Genomic DNA, 16,356 nt, shown 5'->3' with positions numbered 1-16,356 from the left:
AGGAAAAAGCTGCAGACCGCAGGAGGATATCAACGGACTGGTCAAGTGGGCAGAAAAATGGCAAATGGTATTCAATCTGGAGAACTGAGAAGTAATGCATTTGGGGAGGACAAACAAGGCAAGGAGATACAAAATAAATGGTAGGATTCTAAGAGTACAGGAACAGAGGAACCTTGGAGTGCATGTTCAAAGATCCTTGAAGGTCAGACAGAATGGTTTTTCTTACATGGGATGTGAGCAGTGCTGGCAAGGCCAGCATTTGCTGCCCATCCCTAACTGTCCTTGAGAAGTTGGTGGTGAACAGCATTGTTGAACTGCTGCGGTCCACATGGTGCAGGAACACCCACAAATGTTGTTTGGGAGTGAGTTCCAAGTTTTTGACCCAGCGACAGTGAAGGAACTGCGATATGCTCCTTCCAAACCTGTGACCTCTACAACCTAGAAGGACAAGGGCAACAGACGCATGGGAACACCACCACCTGCAAGTTCCCCTCCAAGCCACACACTATCCTGACTTGGAATTATATCGCCGGGTCAAAATCCTGGAACTCCCTCCTTAACAGCACTGTGGACTGCAGCGGTTCAAGAAGGCAGCTCACCACCACCTTCTCAAGGGCATTTAGGTAAGGGGAATAAATGCTGCCTAAGCCAGCGACGCCCACATCCCATGAATGAAGAAAAAAAAAGTTCCAAGTCGGAATGACATGTGGCTTAGCGAGTAACATGCAGGTGGTGGTATTCCCATGTGACTGCTGCCCTTTGTCCTTCTAGATGGTAAAGGTTGCAGGTTTGGAAGGTGCTGTCAAAAGAGCATTGATAAGTTGCTGTAGTGCATCTTATACATGGTACACACTGTGCACCGGTGGTGGAGAAAGCAAATGTTTAAGGTAATGGATGGAGGGCTGCTTTGTCTCGGATGGTGTCAAGCTTCTTGAGTGTTGATGGAGCTGCACTCATCCATGCAAGTGGAAAGTATTATCACTCCTGACTTGTGCCTTGTAGATAGTGGACAGCCTTTGGTGAGTAACTGCAGAATTCCCAGCCTCTGACCTGCTCTTGTAGCCATACACGTGTTTGTGGCACCACCACCGTGCTAAATGGGATAGAATTCAAACAGATCTAGCAATGCAAAACTGGACATCCATGAGGCGCTGTAGGCCATCAGCAGCAACAGAATTGTACTAAACCACAATCTGTAATCTCATGGCCTGGCACATCCCCACTCTACCATCATCATCAAGCCGGGGTCCAACCTTGGTTCAATGAAGAGTGCAGGAGGGCATGCCAGGAGCAGCACCAGGCATACCTCAAAATGAGGCGTCAACCTGATGAAGCTGCAACCCAAGACTACCTGCATGCCAAACAGCGCAATCAGCATTAGATAGACAGAGCTAAGCGATCCCATAACCAACGGATCAGATCTAAGTTCTGTAATCCTGCCACATCTAGTCGTGAATGGTGGTGGACAATTAAACAACTAATTGGAGGAGGTGGCTCCACAAATATCCCCATCCTCAATGATGGCAGAGACCAGCACATCAGTGCAGAAGATGACGCTGAAGCATTTGCGTCCATCTTCAGTCTGAAGTGCCGAGTGAATGATCCATTTCGGCCTCCTCCTGAAGTCCCCAGCATCACAGACACCAGTCTTCAGCCAATTTGATTCACTCCACGTGATATCAAGAAACGACTGAAGACACTGGATACTGCAAAAGCTATGGGCTGACAACATTCCAGCAATAGTACTGAAGACCTGTGCTCCAGAACATGCCGCACCCCTAGCCAAGCTGTTCCAATACAGCTACAACACTGGCATCTACCTGGCAATGTGGGAAATTGCCCAGGTATCTCCAGTTCACAAAAAGTAGGGCAAGTCCAACTCGGCCAATTACCACCCCATCAATATACTCTCGATCCATCACTTAACTGATGAAAGTGTCATCAACAGTGCTGTCATGCAGCTCCTGCTTAGCATAACCTGCTCACTGACGCTCAGCTTGGGTTCCGCCAGGGCCACTCAGCTCCTGACCTCATTACAGCCTTGGTTCAAACATGGACAAAAGAGCTGAACTCAAGGTGAGGTGAGAGTGACTGCCCTTGACATCATGGCAGCATTTGACCGAGCGTAGCATCAAGGAGCCCTAGCAAAACTACAGTCAATGGGAATCGGGGGGGAAAACGCTCTGCTGGTTGGAGTAGTTCTTTTGGGCCTCCTTATCTCGAGAGACAATGGATACGCGCCTGGAGGTGGTCAGTGGTTTGTGAAGCAGCGCCTGGAGTGGCTATAAAGGCCAATTCTGGAGTGACAGGCTCTTCCACAGGTGCTGCAGAGAAATTTGTTTGTTGGGGCTGTTGCACAGTTGGCTCTCCCCTTGCGCCTCTGTCTTTTTTCCTGCCAACTACTAAGTCTCTTCGACTCGCCACAATTTAGCCCTGTCTTTATGGCTGCCCGCCAGCTCTGGCGAATGCTGGCAACTGACTCCCACGACTTGTGATCAATGTCACACGATTTCATGTCGCGTTTGCAGACGTCTTTATAACGGAGACATGGACGGCCGGTGGGTCTGATACCAGTGGCGAGCTCGCTGTACAATGTGTCTTTGGGGATCCTGCCATCTTCCATGCTGCTCACATGGCCAAGCCATCTCAAGCGCCGCTGACTCAGTAGTGTGTATAAGCTGGGGGTGTTGGCCGCTTCAAGGACTTCTGTGTTGGAGATATAGTCCTGCCACCTGATGCCAAGTATTCTCCGAAGGCAGCGAAGATGGAATGAATTGAGACGTCGCTCTTGGCTGGCATACGTTGTCCAGGCCTCGCTGCCGTAGAGCAAAGTACTGAGGACACAGGCCTGATACACTCGGACTTTTGTGTTCCGTGTCAGTGCGCCATTTTCCCACACTCTCTTGGCCAGTCTGGACATAGCAGTGGAAGCCTTACCCATGCGCTTGTTGATTTCTGCATCTAGAGACAGGTTACTGGTGATAGTTGAGCCTAGGTAGGTGAACTCTTGAACCACTTCCAGAGCGTGGTCGCCAATATTGATGGATGGAGCATTTCTGACATCCTGCCCCATGATGTTCGTTTTCTTGAGGCTGATGGTTAGGCCAAATTCATTGCAGGCAGACGCAAACCTGTCGATGAGACTCTGCAGGCATTCTTCAGTGTGAGATGTTAAAGCAGCATCGTCAGCAAAGAGGAGTTCTCTGATGAGGACTTTCCGTACTTTGGACTTCGCTCTTAGACGGGCAAGGTTGAACAACCTGCCCCCTGATCTTGTGTGGAGGAAAATTCCTTCTTCAGAAGATTTGAACGCATGTGAAAGCAGCAGGGAGAAGAAAATCGCAAAAAGTGTGTGTGCGAGAACACAGCCCTGTTTCACACCACTCAGGATAGGAAAGGGCTCTGATGAGGAGCCACCATGTTGAATTGTGCCTTTCATATTGTCATGGAATGAGGTGATGATACTTAGTAGCTTTGGTGGACATCCGATCTTTTCTAGTAGTCTGAAGAGACCACGTCTGCTGACGAGGTCAAAGGCTTTGGTGAGATCAATGAAAGCAATGTAGAGGGGCATCTGTTGTTCACGGCATTTCTCCTGTATCTGACGAAGGGAGAACAGCATGTCAATAGTCGATCTCTCTGCACGAAAGCCACACTGTGCCTCAGGGTAGACGCGCTCGGCCAGCTTCTGGAGCCTGTTCAGAGCGACTCGAGCAAAGACTTTCCCCACTATGCTGAGCAGGGAGATTCCACGGTAGTTGTTGCAGTCACCGCGGTCACCTTTGTTTTTATAGAGGGTGATGATGTTGGCATCGCGCATGTCCTGGGGTACTGCTCCCTCGTCCCAGCACAGGCATAGCAGTTCATGTAGTGCTGAGAGGTTGGAGTAGTACCTAGCGCAAAAAAGGAAGATGCTGGTGGTTGCTGGAGGTCAATCATCTCAGCTCTAGGACATCACTGCAAGAGTTCCTCAGGGTAGTGTCCTAGGCCCCATCATCTTCAGCTGCTTCATCAATGACCTTCCTTCAATCATAAGGTCAAAAGTAGGGATGTTTGCTTATGATTGCACAATGTTCAGCACCATTTGCGATTCCTCAGACACTGAAGCAGTATGTGTAGAAATTCAGCAAGACCTGGACAATATCCAGGCTTGGGCTGATAAGTGGCAAGTAACAACCATGCCACACAAGTGGCGGGCAATGAGCATCTTCAATGAGAGAGAATCTAACCATCTCCCCGTGACATTCACTGGGGATACCATCGCTGAATCCCCCACCATCAACATCCTGGGGGTTACCATTGACCAGAAACTGGAGTAACCATATAAATACCGTGGCTACAAGAGCAGGTCAGAGGCTGGAATCCTGCAGCGAATAACTCACCCCCCGACTCCCCAAAGCCTGTCCACCATCTACAAGGCACAAGTCAGGAGTGTGATGGAATACTCTCCACTTGCCTGGATGGGTGCAGCTCTGACAACACTCAAGAAGCTTTACAACATTCAAGACAAAGCAGCTCACTCGATTGGCACCCCATCCATATTCACTCCCTCCACCATCGCTGCACAGTGGCAGCAGTGTGTACCATCTACAACATGCACTGCAGCAATGCACCAAGGCTCCTTAGACAGCACCTTCCAAACCCGCGACCTCGACCACCTAGAAGGACAAGGGCAGCAGATGCATGGGAACACCACCGCCTGCAAGTTCCCCTCCAAGCCACACACCATCCTGACTTGGAACTATAATCACTTTTCCTTCACTGTCGCTAGGTCAAAGTCCTGGAGCTCTCTTCCTAATAGCACGGTGAGGGTACCTACCCCACATGGACTGCAGTGGTTCAAGGCAGCAACTCACCACCACTTTCTCAAGGGCAATTTGGGATGAGCAATGAATGCTGGCCCAGCCAGCAGCGCCACATTCCATGAACGAATAATAAAAAAAACTATTTATATGGCTGTTCCAATTAAGTTTCTGGGCAATGGTAACCCCCAGGACGTTGATGGTGGGGGATTCACACAAGTGCCAGGTAATGACCATCTCCAACGAGAGAGAATCTAACCATCTCTCCTTAACGTTTAGCAACATCACCATTTCAAATCAATGTTTGAACCATGGCTGTAATGAGGACTGGAGCCGAGTGGCCCTCAAGGAACCCAAACTGAGCATTAGTGAGCAGATTATTACTAAGCAATTGCCACTTGACAGCACTGTCAATGACACCTTCCATCACTTTGTTTATGACCGAGAGCAGTCTGATGAGGCGGTTATTGGCTGGATTGGATTTGTCCTGCTTTTTCTGGTGAGGAGATACCTAGGCAATTGTCCACATTGTCCAGTAGATGCTAGTGTTGTAGCTGTACTGAAACAGCTTGGCTAGGGGTGCAGCTAGTTCTGGAGCACAAGTCTTCACTACTGCAGCCTAAATGTTGCCACAGCCCATAGTCTTTGCCGTAACCAGCGCCTTCAGCCATTTCTTGATATCACGTGGAGTGAATTGAATAGGCTGAAGACTGGCATCTGAGATGCTCATGAGGGACCTCATGAGGAGGCAGAGATGGATCATCCTCTGGCTGAACATGGTTGCAAATGCTTAAGCCTTTCTTTTGCACTGATGTGCTGGGTTGCTCCATTATTGAGGCTGGAACTGTTTGTGGAGCTTCCTCCAGTTAGTTGTTTAATTGTCCACCACCATTCACGACCACATGCGGCAAGACTGCAGAGCTTTAATCTGATCCATTGATTGTGGGATCACTTAGCTCTGTACATTGCATGTAGTCCTATGCTGCAGTTTCACCAGGTTGGCACTTCATTTTTAGGTATGCCTGGTGCTGCTCCGAGCATGCTTTTCTATACTCCTCATTGAAACAGGGTTGATCCCCTGGCTTGATGTTAATGGTAGAGTGGGGAATATGCCAGGCCTGAGATTACAGATTGCGGTTGGATACAATTCTGTTGCTGATGACAGACAGCTGAATGGCAGCCCATTTTTGAGCTGCCACACCTGTTCAGGATCTATCCAATTTAGCACAGTGGTACTGCCACACAACACAATGAAGCATGTCCTCAGGGTGAAGACAGGACTTCATCTCCACAAGGACTATGCGGTGGGCACTCCTGCCAATACTGTCATGGACAGATACAACTCCGAGGCCACGTAGGTTTTCCCCTCTTGTTGGTTCTCTCAGCACCTGCTGCAGGCCCGGTCTGGCAGATATGTCCTACTTAGCCACTCTTGGTGATGAACACTGAAGACCCACATCTAAAGCACATTCTGTGCCCTTGCTACTTTTCCGTGCTTCTTCCAAGTGGCGTTCAACATGGAGGAGTACGGATTCATCAATTGAGAGGGTCAGCAGGAGGTTTCCTTGCCCACGTTTGACCTGATGCCATGAGACATCACGAGGACCGGAGTCAATGTTGAGGACTGCCAAGGCTTGTTCCTCCCGACTGCTGGTGGACATACTCGGGGATGGCGATAGTGGAGTCTGGGACATTGGCTGTAAGGTATGATTCGATGAGTATGACTATGTCAGGCAGTTGCTCAACTAGTCTGTAGACAGCTCTCTGAATTTTGGCACAAGTTCCCAGATGTTAGTAAGGAGGACTTTACAGGGCCGACTGGGCAGGATGTGCCTTTGTCATTTCCAGTGTCTAGGTCGATATCGGGTGGTCCATACGGTTTTATTCTTTTTTTACTTTTTGGTGGCAGTTTGATACAACTGAGTGGCTTGCTAGGCCATTGCAGAAGGTAGTTCAGTCAACTATATTGCTGTGGGTCTGGAGTCACACAATCGGTCAGACTGGGTAAGGACAGATGATTTCCTTCCTTAAAGAACATTACCATTACCACTAGTTTATTCCAGATTTATTAACTGAATTAAATTCCACCAGCTGCCGTGATGAGATTTGAACTAGTGTCTCCAAAGCATTAGTCCAGGCCTCTGGATTACGAGTAACATTACCACTCCCGGTAGTAGATAAGGTGGTCAAGAGGGTATACGGATAACTTTCCTTTACTGGCTGAGCACTGAGTATAAGAGCAAGAAGGTTGTGCTAGAACTTTATAAAATACTAGTTAGTCCACAGCTAGATTACTGCGTACAGTTCTGGTCATCGCATTACAGGAAGGATGTGTTCACAGTAGAGAAGGTACAGAAAAGATTTATGAAGATGCTGCCAGGAATGGAGAATTTTAGCTAGGAGGAAAAATTGGATAGCTGCAAGGTGATTGATTGGTGAGTCACTAAAGCAAAGGAAAAGGTCTATAGTTTTTTTTTAAATATATTAGGTAGTGTTTTTTTTTTAGGTAATCAAGGTCCCTAGTGTAAATAATCCTTAAGGGGATAATCTTTAAGGGGATAAATTAAAGGCAAGTCATGGCAGGGCAGCTCGGCAACGTGGAATGCTCCTCCTGTGCAATGTGGGAAGTCAGGGACGCTTCCAGTGTCCAGGGCGAACACACGTGCAGGAAGTGTCTCCAACTGCAGCTACTCGAAATCCATGTTTTGGATCTGGAGTGGCGGCTGGAGACATTGTGGAGCATCCACGAGTCTGAGAGCATCGTGGATAGCACGTACAGGGAGGTGGTCACACCGCAGGTAAAGACTGCTCAGACAGAAAGGGAATGGGTGACCGCCAGGCAGAGTAGAAGAACTAGGCAGGTAGTGCAGGAGTCCCCTGGGCCCATCTCCCTTTCTAACAGACTTTCCACTTTGGATACTTTTGGGGGAGATAGCTTCCCAGGGGAAAGCAGCAAGAGTCAAGTCTGTGGCACCATAGGTGGCTCAGCTGCACAGGAGGGGAGGAAAAGGAGTGGGAGAGCTATAGTGACAGGAGATTCTATCGTAAGGGGTACAGATAGGCACTTCTGTGGCCACAAACGTGACTCCAGGATGGTATGTTGCCTCCCTGGTGCTAGGATCAAGGATGTCACAGAGCGGCTGCAGGACATTCTGAAGGGGGAGGGTGAACAGTCAGAGGTCGTGGTACACATTGGTACCAATGACATAGGTAGAAAGAGGGATGAGGTACTGCAACAAGAATTTAGGGAGCTAGGTAGAAGATTAAAAAGCAGGACCTCAAAAGGTTGTAAACCCTGGATTACTCCTGGTGCCATATGCTAGTGAGTATAGGAATAGGAGAATACAGCAGCTGAGGAGATGGTGCAGGAGGGAGGGCTTTAGTTTCCTGGATCACTGGGGCTGTTTCTGGCAAAGGTGGGACCTGTACAAGTTGGACAGGTTGCACCTGAACTGGAACAACATCCTTGCTGGGAGGTTTGCTAGTGCTGTTGGTTGGGGGGGGGGGGCGGGGGGGGGGGTTTAAATTAATTTGGCAGGTGGATGGGATACAGAGTGGAGGTACAGTAAGGGGTGATGCACAGTCAAATATATAAGAAAAACTGAGTCAGTCTGGAAGGCAGAGCAAATATAGACCTGTTAAGGCACAAGTGAAAAATGCAAGACTGGATTGCATCTATATTAATGCCAGGAGTCTTACTAGTCAGGCAGATGAATTGAGGGCGTTGATTAGCACATGGGATTATGATATTATTGCTATCACAGAGACATGGTTGAGGGAGGGACAGGACTGGCAGCTCAATATTCCAGGGTACAGAATCTTCAGGCGTGACAGGGGAGGGGATAAAAGAGATGGTATGGCACTACTGATCAAGGAGTCAATTACTGCAGTAAGGAGGGATTTCTTAGAAGGTTCCTCAAATGAGGCCATATGGGTAGAACTTAAAAACAAAAAGGGGGCAATCACTTGGCTGGGAGTGCACTACAGGCCTCCAAACAGTCAGGGAGAGATAGATAGAGGAGCAGATATGTAGGCAAATCTCAGAGAGGTGTGAAAATAATAGGGTATTAATAGTAGGGGATTTCAACTTCCCTAATATCAACTGAGATAGTCTTAGTGCAAAAGGCTTAAAGGGGGCGGAGTTCTTAAAATGCATACAGAAAAGCTTTTTGAGCCAGTACGTAGAAAGTCCTACAAGAGAAGGGGCAGTACTAGACCTAATCTAGTAAGGGAATTAAGACAGACAAATGGTAGAAGGGTCAGTGCGGGAGCATTTCAGGGATAGTGACCATTACTCTGTAAGATTTAAGGTAGTTATGGAAAAGGACAAAGACGGACCGGAAATAAAGGTACTGAATTGGGGGAAGGCCGATTTCAGTATGATAAAACAGGATCTGGCCAAAGTGGACGGGCAGCAGCTACTTGTAGGAAAGTCTACATCAGACCAGAGGGAATCAAAGAGGAAATAGTGAGAGTTCTGAGCCAACATGTACCCGTTAAAGGTGAAGGGTAGGACCAACAAGTTCAGGGAACCCTGGACGTCAAGGGATATAGAGGATTGCATCAGGAAAAAAAAGGAGGCTTATGGCAGATTCAGAGCGCTGAAAACAGCGGAGGTAGTAGAGGAGTATAGAAAGTGTAGGGGGGGTATTAAAAAAAGTAATTCGGAGAGCGAAGAGGGGAATGAAAAAACACTGGCGGGCAACATAAAGGAAAATCCTAAGGCATTTTATAAGTATATTAAGGGCAAGAGGATAACCAGGGAAAGAGTAGGGCCCATTAGGGACTGGTAATCTGTGTGTGGAGCCGGAGGATATAGGTGAGGTTTTAAATGATTACTTTTCATCTGTGTTCACTATGGAGAAGGACGATGTAGGTGCAGAGATCAGGGAGGGGGATTGTGATATACTTGAACATATTAGTATTGAAAGTGAGGAAATATTAACTGTTTTAGCGGGCTTCAAAGTGGATAAATCCCCAGGCCCAGATGAAATGTATCCCAGGTTGTTATGTGAGGCAACGGAGGAGATAGCAGGAGCTGTGATACAAATTTTCAAATCCTCTCTGGCCACAGGAGAGGTACCAGAGGACTGGAGGACAGCGAATGTGGTACCATTATTCAAGAAAGGTAGCAAGGATAAACCAGGTAATTACAGGCCGGTGAGTCGAACATCAGTGGTAGGGAAACTATTGGAAATAATTCTGAGCGACAGGATTAATCTCCACTTGGAGAGCCAGGGATTAATCAGGGATAATCAGCATGGCTTTGTCAGGGGGAGATCGTGTCTAACTAACTCGATTGAATTTTCGAGGTGACTAGATGTGTAGATGAGGGTAAAAGCAGGGGGATTCGCGGCCTACATTCACGGAGAAGACTCGGAGGGCGGAGTTCCGGAGTGGTAAGTATAAAAAAAAACTTACCTCGGGGATTCGTGGCCTACATTCTCGGAGAAGACTCGGAGGGTGGAGTTCCAAACCGGTAAGTTACCTCGGGTGGGGGAAAAAAACTGAAAAGTGACATCACAGGAAAGCTGTAACCTGATTGGCTGGTAGGGAATCCGCACCGAATTTGAAAATAAAACTGATAAAAATTGATTAAAACACTAATTAACTAATTAATAAGTAGAGTAACTAAACCAGAGGGAGGAGATTACTGGATGCACTTAGGAGCATGCAGGTGGCGGAAAGCGTCATAGACAGGAGTTTTAGAGAAGTGGTTACACCCAAGGTGCAGGCAGATAGATGGGTGACCATTAGAAGGGGCAGGCAGTCAGTGCAGGAATCTCCTGTGGCTATCCCCCTCTCTAACAAGTATACCGTTTTGGATACTGTTGGGGGGGGGCGGGGGGGGGCAAACAGCAGCAGCCAGAGCAGTGGCACCACGGCTGGCACTGTTGTTCAGCAGGGAGGGACAAAGCACAGAAGAGCAATAGTTATAGGGGACTCTATAGTCAGGGGCACAGATAGGCGCTTCTGTGGACATGAAAGAGACTCCAGGATGGTACGTTGCCTCCCTGGTGCCAGGGTCAAGGATGTCTCTGAACGGACAGGGGGCATTCTGAAGGGGGAGGGTGAACAGCCAGAGGTTGTGGTACACATCGGTACAAATGACATAGGCAGGAAGAGTGATGAGGTCCTGCAGGGGGAGTTTAGGGAGTTAGGTAGTAAGTTAAAAAACAGGACCTCTAGGGTTGTAATCTCTGGATTACTCTCTGTGCCACGTGCCAGTGAGGCTAGAAATAGGAAGATAGTGCAGCTAAACACGTGGCTGAACAGCTGGTGTAGAAGGGAGGGTTTCAGATATCTGGACCATTGGGCTCTCCTCAGGGACAGATGGGACCTGTACAAGAAGGACGGGTTGCATCAAAACTGGAGGGGCACGAATATCCTGGCTGCAAGGTTTGCTAGCGTCACTCGGGAGGGTTTAAACTAGTGTGGCACGGGAGAGCAGGCAGGGAGATGTTGCTGAGCACAGCGGGACTGGTGGTCTGAAGTGCATTTGTTTCAATGCAAGAAATATAACAGGTAAGGCAGATGAACTTAGAGCTTGGATTAGCACTTGGAAATATGATGTTGTTGCTATTACAGAGACTTGGTTGAGGGAAGGGCAGGATTGGCAGCTAAATGTTCCAGGCTTTAGAAGCTTCAGGCAGGATAGAGGGGGATGTAAAAGGGGTGGGGGAGTTGCATTACTGGTTAAGGAGAATATCACAGCTGTACTGCGGGAGGACACCTCGGAGGGGTCATGTAGCGAGGCAATATGGGTGGAGCTCAGGAATAGGAAGGGTGCAGTCACGATGTTGGGGGTTTACTACAGGCCTCCCAACAGCCAGCGGGAGGTAGAGGAGCAGATATGTAGACAGATTTTGGAAAGATGTAAAGGTAACAGGGTTGTAGTGGTGGGTGATTTTAACTTCCCCCATATTGACTGGGACTCACTTAGTGCTAGGGGCGTGGATGGGGCAGAATTTGTGAGGAGCATCCAGGAGGGCTTCTTGAAACAGTATGTAGATAGTCCAACTAGGGATGGGGCCATTCTGGACCTGGTATTGGAGAATGAGCCCGGCCAGGTGATTCGAAGGTTCTGTGGGGGAGCATTTCGGGAGCAGTGACCATAATTCCATAACTTTTAAGGTACTTGTGGATAAGGATAAGAGTAGTCCTCGTTTGAAGGTGCTAAATTGGGGGAAGGCTAATTATAACGATATTAGGCAGGAACTGAAGAATTTAGATTGGGGGCGGCTGTTTGAGGGTAAATCAACATCTAACATGTGGGATTCTTTCAAACGTCAGCTGATTAGAATCAAGGACCAGCACATTCCTGTGAGGAAGAAAGACAAGTTTGGCAAGTTTCGGGAAGCTTGGATAACGCGGGTTATTGTGAGCCTAGTCAAAAAGAAAAAGGAAGCATTTGTAAGGGCTGGAAGGCTAGGAACAGACGAAGCAGTTGAGGAATATAAAGACAGTAGGAAGGAACTTAAGCAAGGAGTTAGGAGGGCTAAAAGGGGTCATGAAAAGTCATTAGCAAACAGGATTAAGGAAAATCCCAAGGCTTTTTATACGTATATAAAGAGCAAGAGGGTAACCAGGGAAAGGGTTGGCCCACTCAAGGACAGAGATGGGAATCTATGTGTGGAGCCAGAGGAAATGGGTGAGGTGCTAAATGAGTACTTTGCATCAGTATTCACCAAAGAGAAGGACTTGGTGGATGATGAGCCTAGGGAAGGGAGTGCAGATAGTCTCAGTCATCTCATTATCAAAAAGGAGGCAGTGTTGGGTGTCTTGCAAAGCATTAAGGTAGATAAGTCCCCAGGGCCTGAAGGGATCTACCTTCGAATACTGAGGGAGGCAAGGGAGGAAATTGCTGGGGCCTTGACAGAAATCTTTGCATCCTCATTGGAAACAGGTGAGGTCCCAGAGGACTGGAGAATAGCCAATGTTGTTCCTTTGCTTAAGAAGGGTAGCAAGGATTATCCAGGAAACCATCACAACATTGAAGTAGTATTTAGCTGAGCACTTGGAACGCCATAGCATACAAGGCTATGGGCCAAGTGCTGGAAAATGGGATTAGAATGCTTGATGGCCGGCACAGACACGATGAGCCGAAGGGCCTGTTTCTATGCTGGATGACTATGACTCTACTATGTTGGGGGGTTGTTTTCTTTGGAACAGAGGAAACTGAGGGGCAATTTAATTAAGGTATAGACAATTATGAGGGGCCCAGACGGAGTGGATAAAAAGGGCCTACTTCCTTTAGCAGAGAGGTCAATAACCAGGGGTCATAGATTTAAAGTAATTGGTAGAATGCTTAACAGGGAGTTGGAGAGTAATTTTTCACCCAGAGGGTGGTAAGGGTCTGGAACTCACTGCCTGAAAGGATGGTTGAGGCAGAAATCCTCATCGCATTAAAAAAAACCACTTGGTTATGCCTGTGAGGTGCCACAACCTACGAGGCTACAGACCAAAAGCTGCAAGGTAGGATTGGGCTGCATAGCTGTTTTTCAGCCGGTACAGACACAATGGGCTCAATGGCCTTCTTCTGTCATAATTCTTTCAATGGAACCTGCAGACCATTGCTGAGAGAACAGATATAGCTGAGAAAGCACGTTTTAGAGAGCACATTAAGAAATGAGAGGAAAACGGATAGCAATGAAGGTGTACCAGGTAAGATACAAACTGAAATCACGTCAAAAAGCAAACTTCAAAGTGAGCATGCCTGGAAGAGATGTGACAGTGAATTAAATAAAGAAAAATGCTGGAAATCTGAAATCAAAACAGAATATTTTGGAAACACTAAGATCAGGCAGCTCCTGTGAAGAGCGGAAGGTAAGATTAACAGTTCAGGCCAATAACCTCTCCATAGATGCTGCCTGATTTGCAGAGTGTTTCCAAAATTTTGTTTTCATTTCAGATTTCCAGCATCTGCAGTATTTTGTTTTCAGAAAAGACTTTTGTTTAAAATGTTTCACCTGAAGCCACTCAACCAGAGATGCATTAAATGACAGAGCTTTATATCCATCAATACAAATTCTATAGCCTTTCTCTTACCTTAACAGAGGACTGAAATTCTGTTAACAAATGGATTTGGCTGCCAGTGTCTAAATCCCAGATCTGGCTGCATCAATAAAGGAAAAACCATGTGAAATTAATTTTGAATCACTGAATTACTTTTCTTTTCCAAAACAGTAAACATTAAATCTCTCGTCCTAAGGATCAACTGCATCAGGCTTCCTTCCCCGAAGGCTCCTGCAATGAAATTACTGACAGTACCCCCACAACGTGCTTAGCAATGCGCTCAACAATTTAAGAACAAACCCAAGTTGATACACAGCCACCCAGCATCAGGAAAAAAACTCCTGCATGCTGAGTGTTCAGTGTACTTGGATAATCATGTGCTTATGGAAGGTCGGCGAGCGCCAGAACATCTCGGGCCGTTCTGAAGTTGCAACACTTATACAAATTAGAATTGCTTCAGGATACCTCTTCAAAAGGAACATTATTCAGTGACCTAGTTGCTAGGAGACTTGACAAGAACATTTTTACGACCATCTTTTTCACATATAACAGGGAATATTTTGAACAAGCAGTACACTTAAATAGTATATACTTGCTCATTAAATATATTGATCACAAAACCTTGAAGATTTGAGATGTCTGGTTTGGCAGTTAATGATATATAGATACAAATGCAGTAATCCAATCATCCCAAACTTGCTTGATTAATTTGCACAGTGACTGTATAAGACAACATATAAACAAACTACCTAGGTCATCTGGTATATATTGATGTTTTTCTCTATGTGCCACCTTGCCCAACTAATCCCACTCTGCTGCTTGCTTTCCATTTTCTTTAATATTGCTCTTTTTCAAGAAACTACATCTTTAACTGCTACTGAATTTATTGACTCTGCTTCAAGAAATTTGTGGCAGAGAATTCAACATTCTAACCAAACTATGTGCAAAGATTTTGTTCTAACCTCCTCTAATTCTTTGTGATCAGCTTAAATTTGTGCCCTTGTACTAAATCTCACCCATCCAGTGGAATCGCTATATCACTAACTGCATCATAACTTCATAATTACTTGGCTCCAATTAAAAAATCCAATCTTCAAGTGTTCCTTATGACACCCCGCACCGCCACCGCCCCCCCAATAAGATCATGGATTAACTTACAAATAAATCTTTTACTAATATACCGTTGTAAGGTTAGAACTCTATCTTTGATACTGCAGTAGTGTGAATAATTCTAAAATTGCATGTTGGAACAGACCTCTTTGTCCAAACAGGTTAGTCGTCTCAAAGAAAGAACAAAGAACAAAGAAAATTACAGCACAGGAACAGGCCCTTCGGCCCTCCAAGCCTGCGCCAATCCAGATCCTCTATCTAAACCTGACGCCTATTTTCTAAGGGTCTGTATCTCTTTGCTTCCTGCCCATTCATGTATCTGTCTAGATACATCTTAAAAGATGCTATCGTGCCCGCGTCTACCACCTCCGCTGGCAACGCGTTCCAGGCACCCACCACCCTTTGCGTAAAGAACTTTCCACGCATATCCCCCCTAAACTTTTCCCCTCTCACTTTGAACTCGTGACCCCTAGTAAATGAATCCCCCACTCTGGGAAAAAGCTTCTTGCTTTCCACCCTGTCTATACCTCTCATGATTTTGTACACCTCAATCAGGTCCCCCCTCAACCTCCGTCTTTCTAATGAAAATAATCCTAATCTACTCAACCTCTCTTCATAGCTAGCGCCCTCCATACCAGGCAACATCCTGGTGAACCTCCTCTGCACCCTCTCCAAAGCATCTACATCCTTTTGGTAATGTGGCGACCAGAACTGCACGCAGTATTCCAAATGTGGCCGAACCAAAGTCTTATACAAATGTAACATGACCTGCCAACCCTTGTACTCAATACCCCGTCCGATGAAGGAAAGCATGCCGTATGCCTTCTTGACCACTCTATTGACCTGCGTTGCCACCTTTAGGGAACAATGGACCTGAACACCCAAATCTCTCTGGACATCAATTTTCCCCAGGACTTTTCCATTTATTGTATAGTTCACTCTTGAATTGGATCTTCCAAAATGCATCACCTCGCATTTGCCTGGATTGAACTCCATCTGCCATTTCTCTGCCCAACTCTCCAATCTATCTATATTCTGCTGTATTCTCTGACAGTCCCCTTCACTATCTGCTACTCCACCAATCTTAGTGTCATCTGCAAACTTGCTAATCAGACCACCTATACTTTCCTCCAAATCATTTATGTATATCACAAACAACAGTGGTCCCAGCACGGATCCCTGTGGACCACTGGTCACACGTCTCCATTTTGAGAAACTCCCTTCCACTGCTACTCTCTGTCTCCTGTTGCCCAGCCAGTTCTTTATCCATCTAGCTAGTACACCCTGGACCCCATGCGACTTCACTTTCTCCATCAACCTACCATGGGGAACCTTATCAAACGCCTTACTGAAGTCCATGTATATGACATCTACAGCCCTTCCCTCATCAATCAACTTTGTCACTTCCTCAAAGAATTCTATTAAGTTG

The 16,356-nt window shown here is 46.8% G+C and overlaps 1 protein-coding gene across 6 annotated transcripts in view; it reads right to left on the bottom strand.

Moving 5' to 3' along the window:
• Positions 1 to 16,356, bottom strand: part of wdr41 (WD repeat domain 41) — a 95,413-nt gene that overhangs the window by 39,378 nt on the left and 39,679 nt on the right. For all 6 annotated transcript variants that reach the window (XM_068029479.1, XM_068029485.1, XM_068029483.1 and 3 more), the window contains one exon: positions 13,851 to 13,913. In XM_068029479.1, the coding sequence (XP_067885580.1) occupies positions 13,851 to 13,913 (63 nt within the window). The remainder of the gene's footprint in view (positions 1 to 13,850; positions 13,914 to 16,356) is intronic.

The sequence above is a fragment of the Heterodontus francisci genome, chromosome 4 (genome assembly GCF_036365525.1).
Source record: "Heterodontus francisci isolate sHetFra1 chromosome 4, sHetFra1.hap1, whole genome shotgun sequence".
Lineage (NCBI taxonomy): Eukaryota > Metazoa > Chordata > Chondrichthyes > Heterodontiformes > Heterodontidae > Heterodontus > Heterodontus francisci.
The sequence above is the reverse complement of the archived record's forward strand: the minus strand, read 5'-3'. Positions and strand labels throughout refer to the sequence as shown.